The sequence below is a fragment of the Antedon bifida genome, chromosome 7, assembly GCF_963402885.1.
Source record: "Antedon bifida chromosome 7, ecAntBifi1.1, whole genome shotgun sequence".
Taxonomy (NCBI): Eukaryota; Metazoa; Echinodermata; class Crinoidea; order Comatulida; family Antedonidae; genus Antedon; species Antedon bifida.
The window spans coordinates 17401111-17427269 of record NC_136232.1 but is presented as its reverse complement, the minus strand read 5'-3'; the positions used below and the strand labels follow the sequence as shown (position 1 = coordinate 17427269).

At 33.4% G+C, this 26159-nt stretch overlaps 1 protein-coding gene across 3 annotated transcripts in view; it reads left to right on the top strand.

Annotated features, from left to right (window-relative positions):
* LOC144848633 (small ribosomal subunit protein mS31-like) overlaps positions 1-17295 on the top strand; it is a 39510-nt gene extending 22215 nt beyond the window's left edge. Inside the window, exons 2-7 of one of the 3 annotated variants that reach the window (XM_078705453.1) lie at positions 3475-3705; positions 5117-5236; positions 5654-5935; positions 6398-6459; positions 8653-8808; positions 16350-17295. In XM_078705453.1, coding sequence (XP_078561579.1) covers positions 3475-3705; positions 5117-5236; positions 5654-5935; positions 6398-6459; positions 8653-8808; positions 16350-16597 — 1099 coding nt within the window. In that variant the 3' untranslated portion in view covers positions 16598-17295. The remainder of the gene's footprint in view (positions 1-3474; positions 3706-5116; positions 5237-5653; positions 5936-6397; positions 6460-8652; positions 8809-16349) is intronic. The other 2 variants (XM_078705454.1, XM_078705455.1) reach the window with 2 other exon arrangements.
* The last annotated feature ends 8864 nt before the right edge of the window (positions 17296-26159 follow it).

Sequence of the window (26159 nt, the reverse complement as noted above, 5' to 3'; positions counted from 1 at the left end):
TTTCACGGTGCGCAATAAAAAATTACGCGGTCTACGCACGATTTAACGAAATCACGTTTGTAATCATATCTTCACAACCATGAATCATAATTAAATAAAATTTGGTACTCATAAATTTCAGGGCATAAATCATCATAAGGCAATACAATTACGTGCGTAGCGCATGTAACGCATGCGTACGCGCGCTTAAAATTTTCAAAATTTATTTTCGATGAAATAAGAGTACGTTTTAGGCAATTTTAAGCATTTACAAAATTGCCATGACTGCGCAAATTTTTGCGCACGCACTGCGCGTTAAATGTTATTGCGCACTCTTTTTGCCCGATTTCTGTTTTCTTGACTTACTTAACTCGAAATTACGTTATACGAGCACGTCAAAAGTGACAGGCTACGCACGTGTAAATTAAAAAAATATATCTGTCTGTCTGTCGGTCCGGTATCACTATGCATTGTAGCACGCGACTTAATGGCTGTTGGCCTTGTTATATAAAATCTTGAATTGAAATGGGGACCTTTAACTAACAATTCTCAACATTGTGTTAACTAGGTGGAGCCTCATGTTTTCGAGATTTTTAAAAAACGAGTGTCGTCACTGAAACTTATCAATATTTAGTTATATACTGTAATAGGGTGGTTATGTTATCAAGGTTTCTTGAAAAGACTAAACTGACCCCACCAACATTTCTCAATATTTATTTTCTGTAGGGTGGTCTCAGTTTTCGATAAACCTAAACAAATAGATACCTTTATTAAGAATAACCCAAAAACTTTTTTGCATGTAAACATATCATGTTTGGTATCATTAGATAGATAATTAGAATTGCTATTATATGATACTTTATTTGATAAAAATATGTTACATCAGTCGTAAGTTCTAAAAAGTGATTAATACCAAATTTTCTCTGTTTGACCTCAAATTTTTATTGTTTCTATTTAAATGCCTGTAATTATAATATAATTATTGAAAAATGTTATTTTGCCCAATGTTTTTAGGTAGATTCCAACAACCCAATGTTTATCGAAAATGTAAACAAATTTTTACCCAAAAACTATACCATGTGTGCACATATTAAGTTTGCTATCATTAGATAGATAATTGAAATAGCTATTGTATGATACTTCATTTGATAAAATATGTTATACCATGAGTCATAATTATATCTAAAAAAATAATTAATACCAAATTTGACATATTTGACCTCCAATGACCCCTAAATTATATGTTCCACTAATCCGATTTTGGTAGATTTTGAAAAGAAAGTGTCCTACTAGGTACTGAATCAGATAAAAAGGTTTGAAAACTATTGCAATTTGTTTTGGGTTACCCCCTTTTTTTCCTGGACTACTACCTTTTATTTGATTCAAATGACAGGAAACTATTTTGATGCTATATAAAACAAATAATGAATGTTTTAGATTTGTGTAATGGTACAAATAATGGCATTTGGTGAATGATGAAAGGTTAAATATCAACTAGGCTTTGCCTCCTTGATATATAACCTTCCATCATTCACCTCATGCCATTATTTGTACCATTACACTCATAAACATTCATTATTTGTATAATAACAAATATATAGTTAACCCTTAAATACCAGAGGCATTATATAAATATATAAATCTGTATTTCCAGTCTAGCTTGGTTAATTTGACTTCAGAGATAGATAGAAAGGAACATAAAATAAAAATACTTTGGTGTAAAATAATAATAAATAATGACATGCAATTTAAATTGTTCTCAGTTTATGGTATTTCTAAATAGCATGGGCCTTTTTTTAATGCATAAATGAAAAGAGCACCCCAGAAATATATATATATATTATTAGGTGGACTTTTACTTTACTACAATGCAGAGTTTTTCGACGGTCCGTCATTTTCGCCATTTTTGATGACTTTTATTTAATAAAATTGAAAACTATCATCCTTATTATTATTTGAATGCCTTCATGTTAATAAATGCAGCAGAGTTAAATGAAAATGGAATGTTGGAACTCATTTTTGTACATAGCATCATTTTAAATTCTCCGTCTTATTGAATTCGCAATTTTTTAACAGAATTGTGCTGAAAATGGCCATTCACTATTGAAATAACTTGAGAACACATTGGCCGATTTTTATGATTTAAATGGCTATGATCTTAATTTTGTAAGCTCTTTCAAAAAATGTGAAAAGAAAGGAGATAATATGATGTTTAAAAAAATGGTGTGACCTAATTAATTATAAAAATATCCTTTTAAATAAATATTCACTCAAAAGGATATTTTTATAATTAATTTATTTTCAGAATAATGGCCTAAAAAAAGTGTTTACCAGTGTAGAAAATACTGCGTCAATGATGTGCGCGCTGTTTAATCGTGGTAATAAAAATGGAGTCAGTTCTATTTGTTGTTGCGTTGTCTATTTGACAACTAATACATTTTTTTTTAATAAAAGAGAAATCCCGGTCAGCAAAAACACGTAGCTGTTATAGAGGAATTAATTAATTTTCTAAACAAACAAGTTTGCATGGTTACGGGTTAGCCAAAGTGGGTATGAGTTGACCAATTATTGGGTACGAGTTAGACAAGTTGGGTACGAGTTGGCATTGGTACGGGTTGGTTTGGGACCTAGCGTACACATGTCTCGGATACATAGATACTAATCGAATACGATTGTCTGTAAAGTCGTGCGCCTTCTTAAAATTTAAAAAAAAACATTGTTTTGATGAAATATAAAGTGCGTCTTATACATCGGTGATATAAAAAATATGGATATTTTACTCTCAGTTAGGGGTGCGTCTTATACATATATAAAATATACGATATGTTTAAATAATAAGCCGATCGAATGTGTAAATAAAACTAAATTATTAGGAGTCATGATTTCTAATAACCTCTCATGGACCTGTCAATTGACCATATGTTTAAAAAGGCAAACAGATTATTTTTTCTTTGACAAATACATAAAGCAGACTTAGATTTTAATTATTTGCTCCATATTATACTAGTATTGTTTGGCCAGTAGTCGAGTACGCGGCTCTTGGATCAAGATCAACGAACCTGGCTGAGCAAGCAACATTTCCATAAATTAAAGAATGAAAATCAGAGACTTAATTCAATTTATTTATATAATAAATTATGATAATAAAGTTCAAGTTCATCCTTTCTTACTTGTCGTGGCTAGCCTTGTAGACCTAGTTTTCAAAATTGATTATATTTCCATTGACCACTATTTTGATGTTTACCTGTTTGATATTGTTTAAAAGTTTTTAAAATATTTTAGGCCTATATTGTTTATTTACCTGTACAGTATTAATTATATTTTTAATCCGTTCTATATAGTGGCGGGTCTCCTGCTGTTGAATGTGACTGAAAATAAATCAATATGGCCGGTTGCTACTGCTTCTGCTTTTTTGAAATTAAAGACCAGCTAGCCCTTTTGGTCACTTGAAATCGTTTAAAGTAATTCTTTTTTCTTTTTAATTCTTATATGCAGGAATAGGACAAAAAGCTTTTGCAGAGTTGTTAAAATTGTTAGATATTGTAGTGAAGCCAACAACAGCAATCATGATGGTGGTGGCAATCGAGAACCTAAAGAAAGTAAATTGATGGCAGCTTTGAAAGGAATAAAAGTTAATAAAGATTTTGGGAAAAAATTTTACAAAAAACAACATGTTAACAGATTTAAAAATGTAGATGTTCAGTCATCCAAGAGACCAGTAGTGCTGTAAGTTTTAAAATAAAACAAGTGTAGCCTACTTATTAGGGCAAAAAAAATGTTATTGTGTTGGCCACGTTTTGGGTATAAATTCCAAAAGTGGGTATGTCGGTAGGACATTTTTTTTCCCCAGACCAAAAATGTGTTGCCGGCAAAAAAATAAATAATTTACACAAAGGATTCAATTTAATTTATTTTCCACATACTACACAACTACTACAACCTAGTACATGGAGGATGCATGTATTAAGATCTGTGCAGAGCATAGATCTTATAGAGCTTAGAGCTTATAGAGCTTATAGGATACAAAAAGACCATATTTAAAAACACTTTTCATAGCATCCTAGGCTTTATGCCAGCTATAAATAAAAATAGTTTATTAAATAAAGTAGGCCTAGGTTTGTCAGGCATAAAGCCTAGGGCTGTCAGGTAGGCTAGGCCTAGCTAAACCATTTTTAAATAAAGCCAAAACAATCAATATCGAAATAAACTATTTCTGTGTGTATGCTGTTACATTAAGCGAGTTAAGATATTATTTCAGATGAAAAATATTGAGTTTTATATTGTTTTATCCATACGTAATTACACTAGCATTAACGATATAACATTGAAATGTAGGCCTAGGCCGTAATGAGCCATATTTCGCCGATTTCTTACCGCGGTGAAATTCCCCACCAGTCAGCGATCGATCGAGGTGTAGGTCTATGCTAACAAGTTTGAACAAAAGAGCTTATGACAATCTTAGGTAAATTTTTATTAAACCTATAGGCCTACTTGCTTGGCGATTCTATGCCTTTTAAATCATTTAACAATTGTTTTTAATTGGATCGTAGCACTGTAAAGTAAAACCAAGAAACACCACCTCAACAAACTTGTGCGACTGCAATCTGTTCTTTGCAGATCATTAATCCATTAATTATGAGGGTGTTTAAAAATTTGATTTACAGTAACTATTCAAAACGTGTCTCAAACACTGTAATCAAAGCGTTTATTTAGTTAAAACTTAATTGGATCCCTCCAAAATTGATAATCGCATATTCCGGTTTCACGTGATTAACAGTCAGTTGCATGTGGCTTATTATTGTACTGTTTTCCCTTGATGTAACCATGATACACCGCAGGTGATATTAACGCGTATACTGCAGTGAGCTGTATAAACAATTTGTACAAAGGGACACCGCCAGACAAGTATACAGTATGCACCTATTGTTTAGATCACTGGCAGTCAGCATGCATAAAGTGTATAGCCCTCCGACATACGTGACTATGAAGTACTGTATAGTGTGTCATAATAAAAAAATGTTATCTTTTACAAAACTGCACCAATTTGGCAATAGCTGTAAATGTGTTTTTTTTAGGGTTTATTAATGATACAGATTTATACTTATTGAGTAAAATAAAAATTTTCACCTTGATTTAGGGATGCATTAAAGCAAACCGTAGCATCACTACCAGAGCGTGAAGAGGCAGAAGAGGATCTCATTAATGAATTGGAGAGACAGGATGCCCAGGCATTGGCAGCTAAACAGATTTCCGAAAGGTTTGTTGTGCTTGGTAATGCCTAATGTAATGTTTGTATTGCCTAGTTTGTAACCTAAATTTTGCATTGTCATTCGTTTAATTAAAGAACATGAAACATGATTAATAAAATCAGACTTTGAATAGGCCATTTTGTACATGAAGTTAATACTTCTGTAGAAAAAAATGTTTCCAATTAGAAAGACAAAATTAACTGTTATATTAAACCAAAACCTGTTTGCTGTCAGCCAATTTTACATTTTTTTGGGTTTAATACAATTTTTTCAGGTAAATTGAACAACAACATTTTAAGTGAAAATACTGTACAGATAGCTGTGATATCCGACATCCAAAAGGATAAAAGAAAAAGAAAAAACATGTTTGATAATGGATCTAATCTTCTACAATATTGAAATTATTAATTTCTATATTTTAACAGGCCGGATATATTGCAGCAGGGTGAAGAATACAGTATTGAATCTGACCTTCTTCACAGGTTACGTAGTTCGGAACAACCAGAAGATGCAAGTAATTTAACTTCCCTTATGTCAGGGTTGAAAGTTCAACAAAATAAGAACGAAGCTCAGAAAGAGGTTAACGTCCAAGAGAAAAATGATGGCCATTTTAAAAAAGTTTTTATCAGTCAGGTAGACACAGATGTGGCGGATATGAAAGACTATAAGACGACTTCACAGAACATGCCTTACAAAAGGCAACGCAAGTAGGTTTTTTACTTCATAAAGCCTGTTTTCAACTAGGTGAATTTGTTCACACAAATTCTGGATGTCTTGAGTTTCTTACTTCATATTCTGTTTTTATAGTGCTGTAGTTGGCAGCACAGACATGACGTGACCCTTTGGAGAGAAGCATGTAGTTGAAAACTACTGTCCACAGCGCATTGAGACAACAATATTGTTTGTGTGATCTATTTTGATGACATCAAAATAATGTTGAGCATAGTATATTACTGTGAAGCTAGTTAAATTGAATATATGGAAAGTAAGGGACCATGTCAAAGTTATTCTGCTGCTGCAGTTATTCCAGAAACTATACTTTGTTTACTTTTTCTAAGTTTTTTTTAAATTTCTGGTTAACCAAACAAACTGTTTATTGCTGTCTCATTAAATAGCAGTAGAATACTTTTGATGTGATCCCTAAAAGTATTTTCTTGTTTCATCCAAAGGCGTTCAATATTCGAGAGATACAGATTGAATATATTTGAACCATTAGAAAAGGATAAAAATGGTAGGTTTATTTCTTTTGTCTTTTACCAAAAAATGGAGTATTTACATTGTTGTGATTGTATAAAACAATAGAACATTATGACAGAGTTATCATGCAGCAATAATGTTGTTGTTATTTTGATTATTATAAAGTATTGTACTGTAGCATTCTAAATAGGCCAGCCATAATTGAACGATTTAAATTGGAACTAGACATGAAACTCGTCACTTTGACGAGTTAGTTATCCGCACAACGACAAACGCCACGTGCACGTCATACGTTGGAATATTGCACACAGATAAAGATTATGGCATTATGACAAGAACTGAAGAATATGATATGCTGTTAGTGCTGAATTCTGTCAATTTGTGTCATATAGTATATACATGCAAAGAGTATAATCTGTATACATATTACATACAGTGTAGAATAGGTGAAATTACGGGACCCGCCATTTATTCCAATTTTTAACATGGCGACGGTATCAAAATGAAACACTTAAATAGCAATTTCTGGAGGAAATTATCTCAGGAACAACATATTAACGTGTAGAAGAAATTTGAATACGTAAAATATAGATGCGCACCCTTTTAAATGTGATGAACTATTACGCAAAATATGAAAATACGACTTTTTTTATTCAACTGGCCATATGATGACGTCACAACATCCGATTGGCAAAATGTTTACATGGATTCGTATCTACAATCCAATAGCTTCCAGAAAACGTTTTAATCGTGATTATCACATTTTATTCTTACGAGCTATTACAGATTAAAATTTACTGTAAAGATGAAATTAATGACCCACGTAATTAAAATTTTTAGGCATGATGACGTCATAAAAATTAAAATATTTTTATCTCATGCTAAAGAAAGTTGATTGACCTACACAATATATAAATTTAGGAGAAAAAGGAATACAGATAAGCGTGATGCGCTCCATTGAATGTGATGAGCAATAACGAAAGAGACAAAAATCCTAATTTTTACATTCGTGTGGCCATACGATGACGTCACAATGCTTTTTTAGCCTTATCGATGCATGATCCGATATCTACAACTCATCAACTTCTAGATTTTGTAATAAAAATAAACGGTTCACGGTTTACTTTAGAAACTATGACTGTTTAAAAAAAGACATAATTTTGACGATTTTTTAAGCTTTTTCATAAAAAACGCGCACGAATTGTCTAATTCAACGTGTTCGTATGGCGTTATTTAAACTGGAAAAGGTCTAAATTGTTTTCAAAATTACTAGGAAAGACTTGAAAAATATAATTCAAGAGAAAAAAATATGTTTTTAACGCTACGTGCGCACCGCGTGCGTAAAAAATTGCGCGCCCGTGGGAATTTTTGACATGCTCAAAATGACAAGAAACGCATAAAAAGTTGATTAGAAATTAATTTTGCGCATTTTGAAATTTTAAATGCGCGTGCGCGCGTAACTTCTTGTGAAACATGCCATTTTTAATCCGTAGAAAGTTTGCCCCTGATATGACTTAAATTTTGTCAAAGTGTCAATACTAAATGACTTTTGGTTTTTAATCTATAATCAATCATTGAAATTCATAAAATTGCGCGTAAGTCACGTTGCGCAACTATGACGTCATTCAAAAATAGGAGGTGCACAACTTCACGTAAATGCCCATATGTTGTCAAAGTTATGAAATGTTATGTTTACACATTTTAGAGAAACGCGACTCACAAAAAGGAAGGAAGGATCCAAGAATAATACAGAAAAAAACTATTGATCCCATACAATAACAAGGAGTTATCCGCTTGGTATACCAAGCGGATAACTAATAATAATAATAGGTATTATCAGTGCATGGCGTTTATTCAGGGGAGGAGTTTTTTTTTTTTTGGTTTAATTAAAAATTGTATCAAAATGGTTGGTAAATTGTAGATCATGGCAGTTGTGAATTCTATATAATATATAAATATAGAAATAAGTAATACAATATTGTGTATCACGTTGTGGGGCATTTATTTGAGGAATTAAAGGGGTGTGCCGTGTTTATTCCAAATGATGTTCTATTGGAGTGGGGCGGCGGGGGTGGATTTAAATTTTGGATTTTGGTGAAACAATGTAAAATGCAGATACATTGGTCCCTATGTAAATATACTTTTTTCAATATGCAGAATAATAACAAGAGAACTCCCAATTCAAGTCAGGATCTTATGCTTTTCAACTCCCATTCATATTTTACAGTTCCAACGATAGACACAAAGGCAAGTATCTGGGAAATAGAGAAACAGAAGGAATTAAGGATGTTAACATTTTATAGTATAGGTAATGGATTTGATGAAATGACTATGCTAACTGAAGAAGGAAAACTGTGGCAGTACCCTGTCAATAATGAACAAGGTATCAAAAGCGTCAATAACTTTGGTCACTTATTTTCACCTATTCGGCACTGTATGTAGTACGTATACAATAGTGTATACTGTATATACTTAGACACAAAATAGAGAGCACACTAACATTTTTTCAATGGCATAATCGTTTTTCTGTGTGCAATATTCTAACGTATGACATGCATGTGGCGTTTGCGCTGCGGATAACCTAACTCGGTGACGAGTTCAAATCTAGTTGGTTATAACCCCTTGATTATAAATTGTGGTGTTCCTCAAGGGTCTGTCCTTGGACCACTTCTGTTCTCACTTTACATGTTACCTATCGCTGCTATTTTGCATTCAAATAAGATTCAGTTTCATATGTATGCCGATGACATTCAAATATACATCTCGTTTAACCCTCTGTCCGACTATAATTCTTCACTCCTCAAGCTTGTAAAATGCATATCCGAATCCAAATCTGGATGACAAAAAACATGCTCAAACTCAATGCCAATAAGACTGAATTTATTATCTTTGTCTCCAAGTTTCTTTTTCCCAAACCTGTTTTCCGCAACTCAATCTTCCGTCTTCCTCAATTAAACGCTCGTCTTCAAACAATCTCCTTTCCATTCCGACTTTTAACACTAACACTATTGTCAGGATCTTTTTTTTTTCTTTTTCTTTTTTTTCTATATTCTTCTTCCTTTCCACGAATTTTGTTGCACGCATATCTCTAATTCTGGCCAACATTGTATAACTTTGTCATAAGATTGACTTGTAGCTGTAGATGTGCAAGAAACTTCGTATTATGACTTTAGAGTTGCGCAACATGATTTACGCGCGATTTTATGAATTTCAATGATTGATCATAGATTAAAAACCAAAAGTCATTTTGAATTGACACTTGGTGAAAATTTAAGTAATATCAAGGGCAAACTTTCTATAGATTAAAAATGGCATGTTTCACAGAAAGTTACGCGCGAACGCACGTTTAAAAATTAAAAATTCGAAAAGTCAATTTCTAATCAAATTTCTACGCGTTTCATGTAATTTTAAGCATGTCAAAAATTCCCACGGTGCGCACGTAGCGCTAAAAACATCTTTTTTTTTCGTGATTTATGTTTTTCCAGCCTTTTCTAGTAATTTTACCAACTTTCAAACAATTTTGACTTAAAATCATGTCATACGAGCACGTCGAATTGGACAATTTGCGCGCGTTTTTTAATGAAAAAGTTAAAAAATTCGTCAAAATTATGCCTTTTTTTAAACAGTCATAGTTTCTAAACTACATGGTGAAGTTTATTATTATTACATATTATGGAAATAGATGAGTTGTAGATATCAGATCATACATCAATATGGCTAACTGGACATTGTGACGTCATCTCCCCATTTTTTGTATTGTCTAGGTCAATCAATTACCTTTCGCATGATTTACCATTAAAATTGTGATGACATCGTCATGTTTAAAAGCGCCAATAACTTTGGTCACTTATTTTCACCTATTCTGCACTGTATGTATGTATGTATACAATATATAGTGTATACCAGAGCCATATATATAAAGAGTTACGACATAGAAAATTAGAAGCCATTTTTGTGTCAAAGAATTTGCACGCTGAGGGCGCGCGCGTCTATTTTGTATAGCGTTTTCCTGTAGTTCATGCGTTATTTTTAGACTTTTTTGTCTATGAAATAACGCTTATATTCCGTTTTTACTTTAGTAATTAATTTTATTAATGGTATTAATTTGGTAACATATATATATTGTGTCTATAATAACAAAAGAATAAATGCTAGGGCCTACATGCAAGTCAGGATACATCAAAGCATGAACCAATACAAAAAACACACAAATTCACCCATCTTTTTATACAGTATATGGCTCTCTGTGTGTTTTTGACACAAACTTTCAGAGACTCGTTCATCATTTTATTTGTAATAATTTGCCTTTATTATTTTAATATTGTTCATACCCTATTCAATATATTAACAAATATATCCACGACACTTTATTATTTTATTTAGTCATCAAAGCATGCATTATGGATTGAAAATATTACATAATTGTCATTAATAGGACGTAGTTATGGGATGTTTTGTTCCAAAATCAATCAATCGAACTTTATAATGTACTAGCGCATGCGCGCGCAATATTCTTTGCTGCAAGTACTTCTGTACGCTGTGCACATCGATATTTCACCGTAAAATGTGCAATTACATTTTTTTAAATATAAGAAAAATTTAAAGTATTTTGTTGCTCCTATACTTTACATGCATTACCGGAGACAAGCTTGACACAAATTGATCTGCATATCACGTGACTATAATCCAATGTCGTAACTCTTTATATATATGGCTCTGGTGTATACTATATATACTTTAGACGTGACATGTCATGTTTATCTAAAACGTGAAAACAGAACATATCGTAACTTTGTCAACATATCGACATTTACGTGAACTTGTGCATCTCCTATTTTTTTTATCAAATCTTGACCACTAAAAATGTGGTCAAAGGTCAAAAAGTCAAATTTTCTACATAAAATGGCATATGACTGGGCTCGCACTGGCCGATCACCAAGTCGCCATGGGCGAAAACGTTTCCAGATTGGCGAAAAATAAAACGGCTACTTTAGCCATTTTGGCGATGACATATGATTAAATAGATAATCAAATAATCATTTTGGCTTAAGCATAAAGTCCAACTAAAAGGTCCATTTGTCGATCTCCAAGCATTTATTTTGTTCGTTATCATGTTGTTTACTTCAAGCTCCATTTTCGTCAACTTGTTTCGTTGTACCAGGCGTCTCTTTTATTTCAATATGATGGAGGTAGCAGGACTATACTGCACAGAGAGACAGACATTACACGACACATGGATGATGAAGTCTACCCAAACTATCACGTGTTGCACGCTGCACAAACGATCGATGGCGGTCGGCTATTTACCGGGATTGTCTATTTTTCGATAGGGGTGTACTTTTCAGATTAAAAAGAAACATTATAGTATTTTCGATGAATGACGTCTTAATCTTAGTGAAATCAAATATTTATGCGTTATGCATTTTAGCCAATTTAATGTAGTTTCATATTTTACCCTTAATAAACTTCCCTCGTGCGTGGTCAGTAGAGTAAACAAAACAACATTCGGGAAATGGTAGATTCTAACAGGGATTTAGCTAACACACACATTCATTTTTACAGCTGAGCGGGGCCGGCCGCCGGCTTCTGTGTTGTTGTGTAACAAATAATCGGGATGATATAAATTTCTCCACCTGACAGAAACGCTTCGGCGCAGCCCTGAGGGATGGAAAGACGTGGTACTCTGTGATTTGGCCTATATTATCTTACGTTCAACAACGATACGAGTGTTCGTTTGCTAGGAATTTTCCTCAATATTTTTAGCATACGACGTACTGTTGTACATAATTTTGTAGGCCTGGGCTGGCGCTACTGCACTTTCGCACCTCTTGAGCATACCCAATACGTTCACCCGCTGCGCGGCGGTGACCGTGAAGTCTCAGGACACGATTTTCGCCTGGTACGCGACGGAAGCCATCAAACAAACATGACCAGCCAAGCGTAAAAAACAAAAATAACAGCGTTCAGGGGATTTCAGAAAACTGTAAAATGTTTCTTATTAAATTGATAACTGTATGAATGCTGTATGATTAAAAAAAATTTTTTTTTTAAATCATACAGTGATTTAGGCATGATTCTCTCGCTAAATGCCTTACAAAAACGTTAAGGGAACAGTGTATAGACCTGTTGACATAGATAAATAGACTAAAATGTTTTTACCATTATATTTCAACAATTTTTAATTTTGGCTAAAAACCGATTCATTTGGCTAAATAAAAAAATTGGACTTTAACTATTTTGGCTATAGATAAACTGATTTGACTAAAAAAAATACTTTGACTTTCGCCATATGGCTAAACAAAATGAAATGTTAGTGCTACCCAGTATAATTGATATTTCAGCAACATATAATGGTATATTGATGTTAAAATATGCAGAATAAAAAAGAAAGAAAACTTGGAACAAAACCAAACAACTTAAAAAATGAGGTCAAAGGTCAAAAGTATTTATTCTATCATGAACATGCTATTAGTGATTATTTTTTTTAAATTAACAAAAATCCCCAAAACATTAACTTTGACTTATTGAGGCGTACATGGTGTCAAAACGCACAGAATAAATGAGTCAAACTAAATTTGACAATGACCCTAAACCAAGTCTTGACCACCAAATACAAGGTCAAGATAATGCTGATAATAACTTACAGTAACTAATCACCAAAATAATAATTATAGTGCTTCCTCTTCATCGCTGTCAATTAGTTCTGCATCTGTGTTATCCTTTCCATTCTTGCAATGTCCACTGCACACACCACATGCAGATACATACGACATGCCAGCTTTCATGCAGCTGCATCTCATGGTTTGGCATTGCCTTTCGCCTTCCTTGCAATTGCAGCAGATTCCTTTGAGAAGGTTGTCTGGCGCAATACCACAAGAGAGCATCTTAGGTTTAAGTTTTCTGTTGGAGTCTAATTCCCATCCTCTTCCTTTGGGTTCAAGAACCGAGGTGTTCAGATGCCTCCATATCCCAACTTGAAGATGAACACGCAGGGAATGTTGAGCGGTTGCATTTTCCGTTGGTAGTAGACGGTCAGATTGATCTTTCCTTTGGCTGCTTGCTTCTTGAACTTAAGATAGCGAGACTTTTCAAGAGGAGTATCCCCACAGCCATATGTGATCTGCATTGCCTTTGATCCGGCTGTTCGAATTTGGGAGACAGGTACAGGTACATGTAAATGTTGTGATGACACTGGCAGGAAATTTGGATTTGTAAAGAGCACATTTGGTATGTCCATGAATGCATGAAACAGTGTCGTTTCCAGACCAGCCATACTTGAAGAGGAACTCCTTGCGGTCACCGATGTCTATGGTAGAGATGTCGTAAAGACCATCAAAGTCTGCTTGAAGATACAAGTCCTGGGTGACAACAACAACTGGGGAATTAACACCTACGACCAAATCCATTGCAGATCTAACAATCAGTGTGTCACCATCATCCTTTGCTTGGCGTACAGTGATATGCTGTCTTGCCATCTCTGTAGATATCATCGTGATTAAGGCTCCTTTGTTTTTCTCATTTGCCAGGAATACCTCTCTATCACATGACACAGTCAGGTCCAGTGTGACACTCAAGTCCGGACAAACTTTCTTTCCAGCCATCCGGCGTATATGCTCATGATCTTTTGTTGATGATTCTTCCCCGTAGCCATCAAACACGACGGTAGCACTCTTGAATTTATTGTCAACATACCTGACATAAGAATCAACTATAGCCTTGACAGTTGCTCCGCTGGCCCATTTTACCTGATGAAGAAGCCATCCTCCATCAACCACGTGCACCTTGTTGTTCACACCAATTTTACCTAGATACCATATTCTGGTGACGAAATACTAGTATGATTCATACAAGAATTATAGCTATTTGGCAACGGTCAATGACCTTTGACCTCCAATAAAAAATTTTCCCCAGCCCCTATCTTCCCTTCTTTTTTTTTGGTAGTTGTCCATACCCATACCTACCAAAATCAGTTGAAATTAGCTTCTTTTAAATTCTTTTAAATTTTTTCAGATTTTAATTAAAATGACGTCATACGAACTCGTTGATTTAGACCATTTGCATGCGTTTTAGTCGAAAAAGTTACAAAATATTGTCAAAATTATGCCTATTTTGAATCTATTATAGCTCTCCAGGATCAATGGTTACCCCCAATTTTTGTTATTTAATATGTAAGCAGATGTTGTAGATATGAATTCATGCAGAATCTTTACTTCTCGGATGTTCTGACGTCATCGTATGGCCACACTGTTACTCAACAAGCGAGCAGCGTTTTTGTAATATTTCTTGTTTAAAAGAACCTCTATTTAAAACAAAAATCAATATTTTACTGTCGATTCTTGATACAAAAAATGTAGCCAATTCACTGTCAGAATGCAAACGCTACATTTTTTAGATCTAATTTAAGGTCACAAACTACATTTAATGTAATTGAGATAACTTTTTTCGTCTTTAAATGGTTACAAATGTGAAAAATAAGTTGAATCTAATAATTTTAGCGGCCTGGCACTATAAATACCAACGTGCATTGGGCTCGGATTGATATTTTTGCTTTTCTTCTGTAATTCACCCACTTTTCGATCAATCGTGAGGCCAAAACAAATGGAAGAAGGTTTCCCCCAATTTGTATCAACGGAGTCTGGCAAAACAGAAAGACAATAAAGGCCTACAAAACTAAGCCTAGCTAGACTAGGCCTAAAGACGGCTAACAAGCGGAAATTCAACGCAAGCTACTTAGGTAGTGTATTGTTTCTCTCTTCTTATCATAATTTACCATAAAATGTACATTTAAGACAAGGAATGGCCTGGTTTAATGTTTTTAAAGTAATATTATTAGCATTATTTCTACAAAACGTCACAAATTGTAGGGAATGGGTCTTTAAGCAAAGTTTTCGGAGGCGCTGAGCATGTGGTGTGAGCCTACGTGTAACTATTTTTGCGTGCCTTTCAATTCTTTCTCTCTCCCTCCTTTGATCATCGTGTATCAATCAAATATCAATTCATATAACTTAAGTAGCCTAAGCCGAACTAGAGTAGCTTTTTTAGAATAATTTTAAAATTATCGTGTGGCGAAAATCGCGAGTAATAAAATCTGCCAGATGGGACAACAAACATTATGAAACTCAATTCCTTGCTTTGTTTAACATCTCAAATCGATAATCAGAGTACATTGTTCCCCACCACCCTTCCTTCCGTAGGCTAGGGGCTGCTCCCCCGGTCAGGGTCCAGAAGCTTTGACTGTATATGCATTTGAGGTGCTAGTAGCCATAGTATTTTCAAAATAGGAGTTGTTTTTCTTGTTTGTATAACTACAGAACCCACATCGTCTTGCAATCGTCACACCAACTCCCTGGTCACACGTATTTTTGTTGTTGATTTGAATATGGTCAAGAGGAGGTCATAGAGTCAAGAATATGCATAATTCAAAACTAATTCAGGGAAAGGGTTAAATTAATCTGGAAGCCAGTTGGCTGCCAGCTAACCGACTTCAGGTTGACCATTTTTAGCCACGTGCAACGCGATTCTACAGCTCACTATGACGGTCGGTTGGTCAGTAAACACTAACTTGCGCACGCGACTGCAGCAGGCCTTGTTTACTTTAAATTAGGATTTTCTCGGGTAAATATTTATTTTTTTCATCCAATTTTTGGTCAAAGTGGATAACTTTCATGTGAAATTGAAATTAAATTCAATAAAAAAATGTAACAAAAATTTTTTCAGGTGGATACAATACAACTTTAAAAATTTATAAGTTTAATCCACAATGGACAACTATAGAAGGAAAATTAACCTTAGACAATTTGAAATAGTTGAAACAAAAGGTATGACAGGTTTAGTTTAAAGGAAATATAAACAGTGCATGACCAAAACTGCAACCCTCTATCTCTGTATAATTTTATGTTTTGTAAATCCATTTTTTTTTTTTAGGTCTTGAAGTAGAAAAAGATGTTGGATTTCATGAGCACATTTTTCTTGATACTCACATTGCCAGCTTTCCCAAGAAGGGTGCAATTCGACATTTCATGGAGCTGGTGATTCAAGGACTCAGTATGAATCCATACATTACAGTACAACAGAAAAAAGACAATATTGATTGGTTTTGGAATTATTTTAAAAGTAAGGAAAGCATATTGAAAGAAACAGGAGCAATTGAGAAAGATTTCAGCTTTCAATAAAAATAATAAAAGCATCTAGATTGTAAGTAACAAATCATGGTGCATAATTTGCACCCATATTAGGCGTAAAAGGGGATCCCCGTTGTAATTTTACGCTTTGTGCGATTATACTCGTACCACTGCAAAGATTGTTCAAAACCTATCTTTTACTTAGGCTAACTTTTGCTGTCCAATTTATTGTCTCTCTAAATAAAGCATACTGATCATTTCTTTTAATCTACTTGTATTATTTATGTATGCAAACAGGTTTGTACAAGCTTTTACCAAATATACTATAATACCATATATTATTAAATTTTACGTGCAAGTTGAATCAAGTATTTTGATTCATATTGCACAAGAAAATCATAATTTGTAAATCGCACACAATAGTGAAACAATAGACAGTATGCCTATGCTTATACTGTTTTGCTTATCTTTTTGTGGTGGATTTTAGGAGATCTAATTTAATTTTTTGTTTATTCATACAGTGATTTAGGCTAATCTTTTTTTAACATGTGTTTTCTAGATCTGTTTTCTAGATCTGTTTTCTAGACACTGTAATATAATGTACCTCTTAGATAATTAGATAATGACGTCAATTACCCATAGGCATTCATTACCCATAACTCTCTTTGAACATGGACACTTATAATATTACCATGTGTGAAATAACACTGTAAGCAATATTTAAATAAAGACTGATAGATAAACGGTGATTGATCTTAGCATATGTTATTGTGTAAACAACATTACATGGTGGCAGCTGAGGATTTTTTAGCCCATATAAGTGCAAGAAATTATCAATTTTGCAGGCCTTTCTATAAGCCTCCCTCCTGTAATATAGTGTTTTGTGGTGAGGTACTGACTTGTAATAAGGACTCTTACTCGCTTGACTGCAGTAACACATATATTGTTTATTCAATAATACTTGATACAATAATGATTCAGTACAATATACAACTATAAGTATAAGGATAAGGAACAGAGGATTAGGTGATGCTGTCGGTGAGGTGTGAGTGTAGATGTTCTTCTGGAGAAGTGGCTGTGAGGTGTGTGCTCCGTGAAGTGGCTGTGAGGTGTGTCTGGGCTCTTCTGAAACTTGGGGGTATATTGGCTTCGGTTCATTAGCATTCATACGTCATTTACGAGGCTAATGATTGGTCATAAGTTGGTCCAGGGGTGTTTGGGTAGAAGTGATTGATCTTATCTGGGGAGGTTACAATGATGAATTGGCCCTGTCGAATCTTTGCTTAAAACTGTCAATATCTAATTGTTTTACGATGGGAACGGTTAGAGAGGTCAAATAAACTGTTTACTTTTGGGATTTAATTATGAACTAAATAGACATTAAAACATCTGGACAAACTCTCCTCTGGACTTTCTGGGCCAAGTTCGTGAACTCAATTGAATTCTAACACAAAGGTTGATTTCTTAATTATAAATGTATATCATTATATTACATCCCTCTGTTTCCCTTTTTTTTTCTAATCTATTTAAAATATAAAAATGGTTATAATAGTGGCATGCAAAATTAAAGTTATATAAAAGAAAAAAAACATTATTATACATATAAGCAAAATTGAGTTGGCCAAAACCATTGACTCTGAAGTGTAACCTTATCACTTTCACGCTCTCTTTTCTCTCTCTTAAAAAAAATTTGAAATTAAAAGTGAATTAACACATATATAATTAATATTACATATATTATTATTATACATATATAATATTTAGTTCGTGAAGTATAGTAGCGTGGTGTAAAAAGACGAGCACACACAAGTCAGATACGGCAACCGTGTATCAGCAAGCTTCTATAAACAGAACTTTTGTCCGAATACACTAAATTTCGGAAGTAATATAGTGTATGTTAATTTTTAAAGGCCCATTAAAGAACAAGACGGGTCAGGACAAGGTCACATACATGTTACTATGGCTAGGGCAAGAAGAATTCATATTTTTTAAACCTGGAACTTAACAGAAGCCCAAAAGAAGGATCCCAATCATATTATAGACAGTTTTGAAAAACATTTTTAACCAAAGTCAAATTTTAGAATTAATAGATTCAATCTACAGAAATACAAACAGAAAGAAGAAGAGTCAATTGATTCATTCATTACAATTAGATTCTGAACACAAGCCAACAAGTGCAAGTATGAGGATGAGATAAGTGAACAATTAACAATTGGTGTTAAACATAGATCAATGCAAAAGAGAATTTAAAGTAATGAACAGATTAAATTAGATGAATTAAGCACTAAATGAGATCAGAAGACATGAAGTGACAAATTCTCAAATGAAAGTTCTGGGTGCAGATAATGATGATGTAAAAATGTAAATATAGATGTGAAAAAATCTCTTTGTAGTAGATGTAAATTAGAACATGCAGAAATTGCTGTATGTAACAATTTTGGTGTGAGAAAACATTGGAAAAGACCATGTAAGAAACCTGCACAAACAAAATCTAGTTACAAACATCATCAAAAGTACAGTCAAAGAGGATCAAACAGATAATCCTACAAAACATAGAAACTACAAAAAAGTACACAAACTACAAAATAAAAGCTCAGATACAGATGAAGATGAACACACAAAAACATTTACAATGTGAAACATAGTGGGGTGCCTTAGGGTCAGTTTTCAAATTTTGCATATATCTTCACCAGGGCATATAGACTCGAAAAATCACTGTAGCCAAAAACAAAATTGTTGGCTACGACCATTTTTGGGGTATTTTCAAAATGGCAGCCAAAACTAAAATATGGTCTATATCTTGGTAACCGGTAGGGGTAAAAAGTTCATTTGTTACCAAAATGTGAGACTATCAGGTCAAGGGTCAGTATGGTTTCTGGTCACTTTAGGACAAAAAAATTAAATAGACCAAATATTAACAAATTTAGTCATTAGTTCAAATATAAATATATACGTCTTGCATAATTTAAGCCCAATATTACGATTTTATGCCCATTGGTTACCGAAGGGGTCAATACCATGGTTTTCGGTCACTTTAGGACAAAATATTTCATTAGACCAAATATTAACATATATGTCGTTATCAATTTAAGCCCAATCGCATATCTCTAAGTACTGTAGTTATCAAAATATGAGCATACTAGGGTTAAAGGTCACAATTACGGAAATGGTGTTTTATTTATTGTAGGCCGGTGCACACCGAACGCGAAGCTTCATTCGTCGGATCGCTTTGAAAGTTGAATTGTCGTGCGTCTATTAGTTTTTCTTGTCGGTTCCCACTATACGCATCACGATGTACTGATTCGGCGCGATTGCTAGGCCTAGGAAATGGTGGGTTGGCCAATACAATGCTACATTTAAAATAATAAGAGAAGATGACTCTGAAGTATTTCCTATGTAATTAGGCCTAGCCTTCTTGCTATAGTAAGGGCCCTGCTCGTTCAGGGCCTATAGGTTATGCTCAGATAGTAGGGCTTAGGTTTTTGCTTTCGGTAGTTTCTTCCAAAACGAAACAACTCAAAAAGGGAAAGCCAATCAATTACTGTATACAGACAACAGCAACTGATGAATATGATTGTTGTATGTTCTGTGTGCAAGCTGCTGCTGTTTGTGTAGGGTGTTCTGGGTTGGATCTGCATACAATGAATAGTGTAAGTTAAACCAGGGAAGAGTTAAATTAAAATGTATTTTAACTCTTCCCTGGTTAAACCAATCACAGTGTTTGGTTTTGGTGGGAAAATGTTATCCTTTTCCAAAGCCTGAAATGTGCATGATTGTATGTATATTAACAAGCAGTCATCATATCACAAGGACAGAAGAAGATGTATCCAATATCAATACAGTTACTAGAATTAAAGCGTTTATTGTTGATTACACGTACATGTGATCTGCTGACTGTATTTATTAGTGGTGTTACAAATATCTTTTGCAGCGGCAGCCTACCAATCAACAGAGGTTTGATTTGATTTGAATTTATTCGGAAGTACACAAATATACATTACAATTGGTAAACAAGAACAATTAAAACATACGGTAGTCTTCCATGGATAACCCAAAAAGCCGGTAAATATTATTCCAGCTTATTTCCATTGGGGTCCATTATATACATACAAACAATAAAATATTAAACCAGTAAAACAATAAAACATAGCATATAAAAGCATACTGTATAAAATTGATTATTAAAATAATATTACAAGTCATTCTTTAAAGTCTTACAGTAAGTTAAAATACATCTGTCATTTATTCATTCATGAGACGTTGCTAAATATTCCTTTACTTTAAATTTAAAATCTGTCTTGCTAAAAATGGTTTTTAAAATGTGTGGTAATAGGTTCCATTGTTGTGCTGCTGTGTAGAAGAATGTGTCTTTGATATATGTGTCTGATTTAGACAGGTAGAATGTATGAGAGCTTCTTCTTGTGATATTTTGGACGGTGGATGTCTTGGAGAAGTGTGTGTACATGTATGGAATGGCTTGGTTGTTGAATATTTTGTGAACATGGTTTAGTTTTAATTGTTTAACCCGACTTTCAATATTAAGTTGACCAATAGATTTAAGTTCTTCCTTACCAATATGGGACCTGTTATCCCAGTTACAAATAAATCTGGCAACTTTATTTTGGGCAACTTGAAGTTTTCCCTTAAAGTAACTGGTTAGTCCAGAATACCATGCACAACACGCATAATCAAAGTGACAAAGTATGAGGGCGTTGCTTAAAAGTTTACGATTTGATCTATTAAGATAACAACTTTGTCGATACAAATATTTAAGTCGTGCATACATTTTTGCAAGTACGTTTTCTACCATGGTTTCACCACAAAGATCTTCATCCATATAACATCCTAAGTATTTAACAGAATGCTTCCGTGATAGTTCTTTACCATTACAATATACTTTAAATTCTTCAACATTTTTGACTTTTTTCTTTGGGCCAAAAAGAATAGCCTCAGTTTTATCAACGTGTAGTGAAAGTTCATTATTGATTAACCAAGTGTGACATGAATCAAGGTTGGTACTTAAAGAATTTGCAATATTTTCCGGGCTTTTGCCAGAAACTAATAATGCGGTATCATCTGCATATAAGATAGTTTGTACTAGAGGTGCAATTATAATTACAGTCACATTGCAACAACATTTTATAACCATATAAATTTCATATAAACACTGGGAATCTTCATGGTTTTGTCACTTTCAAATATAAACTATAGGCCTATAAAGTTTTCACATTCATTTTCTAATTATTATTAAATATTATATTATTATTATTCATGACAAAACATACACAGCTTTTTCCTCATTTATTTAAATGTAATAAATATCCCAAACTCATATTTACACTGTATATTATCTTATGACTTTTTCACATGAATCCACTTATTGAAATAGTGAATCATTGTTTTTAAAAGTATCATTAAATATCAACCAGATGCCTTCTTTTTTACTACTCCTGAATACTTTCGCAAAATAATAAATTTAAAATGTATCATCCCAAAAAAAAAAAGAAAATTAAAGAATATTATCATTGTTAAAGGTGAATAACTAACCCTAAAGTGTTATACTGTATTACACACAATGAAAACGATTTAAATTATTTTTCAGGAGGACAATATATCTTGTTCAAAAAATGACACTAAACTTAAAGATGTATTGTCCCATAGAATTATTAAAATCAAATTTGAATAGGCCTTTTTGTAGTTTTAACAAAGTTAATCACTTACGTAGAAAAAAATCCCCAAAAAACTAATGTTTTCACTTATAAAATGAAAAAAAAATCCATTAGCTGGCAGCTAATTTGACTATTTTTTAGTATTGGAGTATAACAAAACATATAAATATATGTCCATGTGTTCTCTATTGCTAAAAAAAGACATGACAATTGAATTCAGCTTTCCTTCTATAACCACTTAATAAATACCAGTTACAGTCCAACTCCTCCTTAATCTCTTCCATTTTCTATTAAAAAAAATGAAACAAGTATTAAAATATTGGAGTGTTGCCAAAGTGCGAGTCAACGAGGCACGCAATGCACGCAATCCACGACGGTAATTCAACGGAAAAAATACCAACAAGTGCGAGCCTTCAAATAATAAGCCTTCGTTAATATTTGTGTACAATTCATAAACATATATGAATCACCATATGAATCTCTTAGTGCAAATTTTGCAACCAAACAGTGATTTTGAATATGTACCTAGTGAGCTGTTCTACTTATAGGTTCATACCAAAGTTCATGCAACCCAAGTCTTGTCATCGTCCATTATATAGGGGGGTCAACCATTATGACTACAACTAATTTCCACAATTATTGATTACATTTTTTAACCAAAGAAATTAAAATGACATAAACTAGTATAGTATGAACATTTCCATACTTTGTAATAATTACCATCTATTCATTAAACAAACAGGTCACAGAAAGATAAACATAACCATTATAGTTAGGGAATTTTAGGTCAAAAAAATGCCAATCTGTGAAATAATTATTAACAAAGGTTTTTCAGTGGATTCATGTTCTAATGCATCCCAAGTCATCTCAAAAAATTCCTCCATGAATTTTGACCTGGGGAAAGGGGGTCATTTTGAGGTCAAAGGTCATTTGGTGTCAAATTAGAGATACGCCTGTTATTGTTTTAATAACGTTGTGAATTTTGAATGTACCTCATTTTATTTAGTATCAAATGATAGCTTACTAAATTATCTTTATTTTGATATATAGTTATGCAGGTATATATTGGGTTATAGTATGAATTTTGGTCAATTAATACTAATTTATAAGCATTTTTTCAAAAAAAACAAAAAAATTATATTTTTTACACCAGAAAAAAAAAATTAAGGTAGCACTCAATGGTAACGAAACTTCTCTAAAAATATCTCTCCAATATAATGATCATGTGTAAAAAAATTTGAATTATTTGATAGTTGATTGTGGACATGGGTGTAGATTGAAGTTATTGAGACTAAAACTGAGAAATACTGTTTATCATGTAAACAAAATGGCCACTATTTTCATACAACATGCTATATTGTATTGAGTTAATTTTGGTGTCAAATTGTTCACAATGTATATATTAATATTAGTTCTAATAGAAAATTTTTTGTAAAATTGACCGGAAACCCCATTTCCAGCAATTTTGACCTTTGACCTCTTTTCGCCATATCTAAGTAACGGCAGGTCGGAGAGAATTAAAACTAGGAGCAAATTGTTCCCAATATGTATATTTATATTCAGTTTAACAGAAGATCTTGCTTGAAAATGACCGGAAGTTTGGTTATTGACCTTTGACCTCTTTTCGCCATATCTAAGTAACGGCAGGTCGGAGAGAATTAAAACTAGGAGCAAATTGTTCCCAAGATATATATTCATATTCAGTTTAACAGAAGATCTTGCCTGAAAATGACCGGAAGTGTGGTTATTGACCTTTGACATAAATTTATAGTTTATTTATTCTAGTATTACTTCTATCACCCATTTTTTTATAAAATTTTAACCTTTGACTTTCAAACATAGGTATCTTAATTAATTTGGCAATTGTGAATTTAAAACACGACATATAGAACTAAATAACACCTAACAATTGTTCCTTATATATCAAACATTAGAATGATATAAAAATTAAAATGCTACTTACAATTATATAATGAAAAATTAACCCCAAACTTAGCTACAATCCAACGGTCTGTCAAGTGAAGGCTTGATAACACAGGCAAACCCTATTTGAATTTTGCCGCCTTTTTGAGGATTTTTTAGATTTTTTCAAAATAGATTTTGCTATTTTGACACAGTCTATTTTAAGCCAATGCTCATAAGAAAAGTATGTAAGGAATCTATGAATATTCAGTTTTCTTTTAAGAAACTATCCAAAATGATTGATGACCTACAAGTGATCTTAAATTGCAAATAAAACACTGTGGTGCTTTAGAAAATAGGTAAAAAATTGACCTCACACTGTCAGCGGGCAATGGATGGTGAGTTTTAAAACGTAAAATTCAATTCAATTCAATTCAACTAAACATTTATTTCTTCCTTCAATAAAATTAGGTAATCATAACAAATTCAAGTAAAATATAAAACATGTCAATTGATGATAAAAAAAAGTATACAGGTATCAATAAAAGGAAGTAGGCAGTGCCCAAGAAGATACAAATCTTGTGGCGGGCCAGCCTATTTACAGACACAGGTAAGACGGTCGAAAATGACACATACAAGTAACTTTACAATTGCAAACATACAGTATATCATAATGTTCAGTATTGTCTACAGTTTATTTTGAGCTACTATCCAAAAAAATCCGATTTATAATAGCCGAGATATTTAGGTGGGAACATGAAATTCAAGTGTTTGTAGAATATCACGATGCGTCCCAGTGGAGTGTGTTGAGGCAATTTAGCTAGTATTTCGTTGCTCAAGAGATTCATTTGTACCGTTAAAGATGTATTGTCCCCCAAAAACAGGAAAAATGAAGATTAATTAAATCAGACTTTGAATATGTTATTTTGTAGTTTTAATCAAGTTAATCACTTCAATAGAAAAAAAAAACGAAAAAATCATGTTTTCACTTATAAAATGACAAAATAAATGGTAAAATTCAACCAAAATTCCATTGGCTGGCAGCCAATTTGACCATTTTTTGCTTTAAATTACATTTTTTTTAGGTAAATACATTTTTTTTCGATCCAATTTTTTGTGAAAGTGGATAACTATTATGTTACATTAAAATGGAATATTCCAAAAAAAAATGTTTAAGAATTATTTTTTCAGGGGGACAATACATCTTTAATGTAATTATGTTAACAATTTCGAATATCTAGATGCGACTTTGATGTACAGTTAGTTTTAGGTGGTGCCTGGTCACCGTCTAAGAAGCCTAGCTAGCTAGCTACAGTAGCCTAGGCCCTATAGGCTATAGTATACTGTAGCCTGCCCGCCGCCGGAGTAGAGACGGCTATTCCCTGTATGCGTAATACGGTCGAGGCCTAGCAGCTTCTTTATCAACGCTGTCAATGGACGAATACAGTAGATTACAGATATTTTAAATCTAAGTCCATCTGAGTGTTGACAAAGTGCGAGGCAGCGAGGCAAGCGAGGTATGCAAGGCACGCCAAATATTTGTGCGAGGCATTACTTTATCACTTCCAAAAATGCGGGGCATATATTTTACAATTTCAAAGAGGTGCGAGGCATATCTTAACGTGCTATTATGCTATATTATAGGCCTAATAATCAATTATTTATATTTTGATTGTTTTTTTCATTCAAGTCATATCGTACAAAAGTGCCCAAACTGTTCATAGCGAAAATCATCAAATGACTGTCATGCTTGTTGGCATTTCAAGCGTGTTAACAATTAATTTAACATGCCTCTCGAACATAGCATTAGCAGAGTGAAAATAATATTTTGTCACACACCCCGCGCCTCGATCCGGTAGACCTGAGAGATGGAAAATCCCTCTTTACGATTTAGCAGGTAGCGGGACGATTCTGCCCTGAGAGGATTCGGCCTTGTGGCGATTCCCCTCCTATAGCACGTGGTTTTAGCAGCTCTGAGCGGCGTGCAAAAGACATTTTTGACATTCCATTCTCTAGGAAATCAACACGTGTACCTCTCGCAA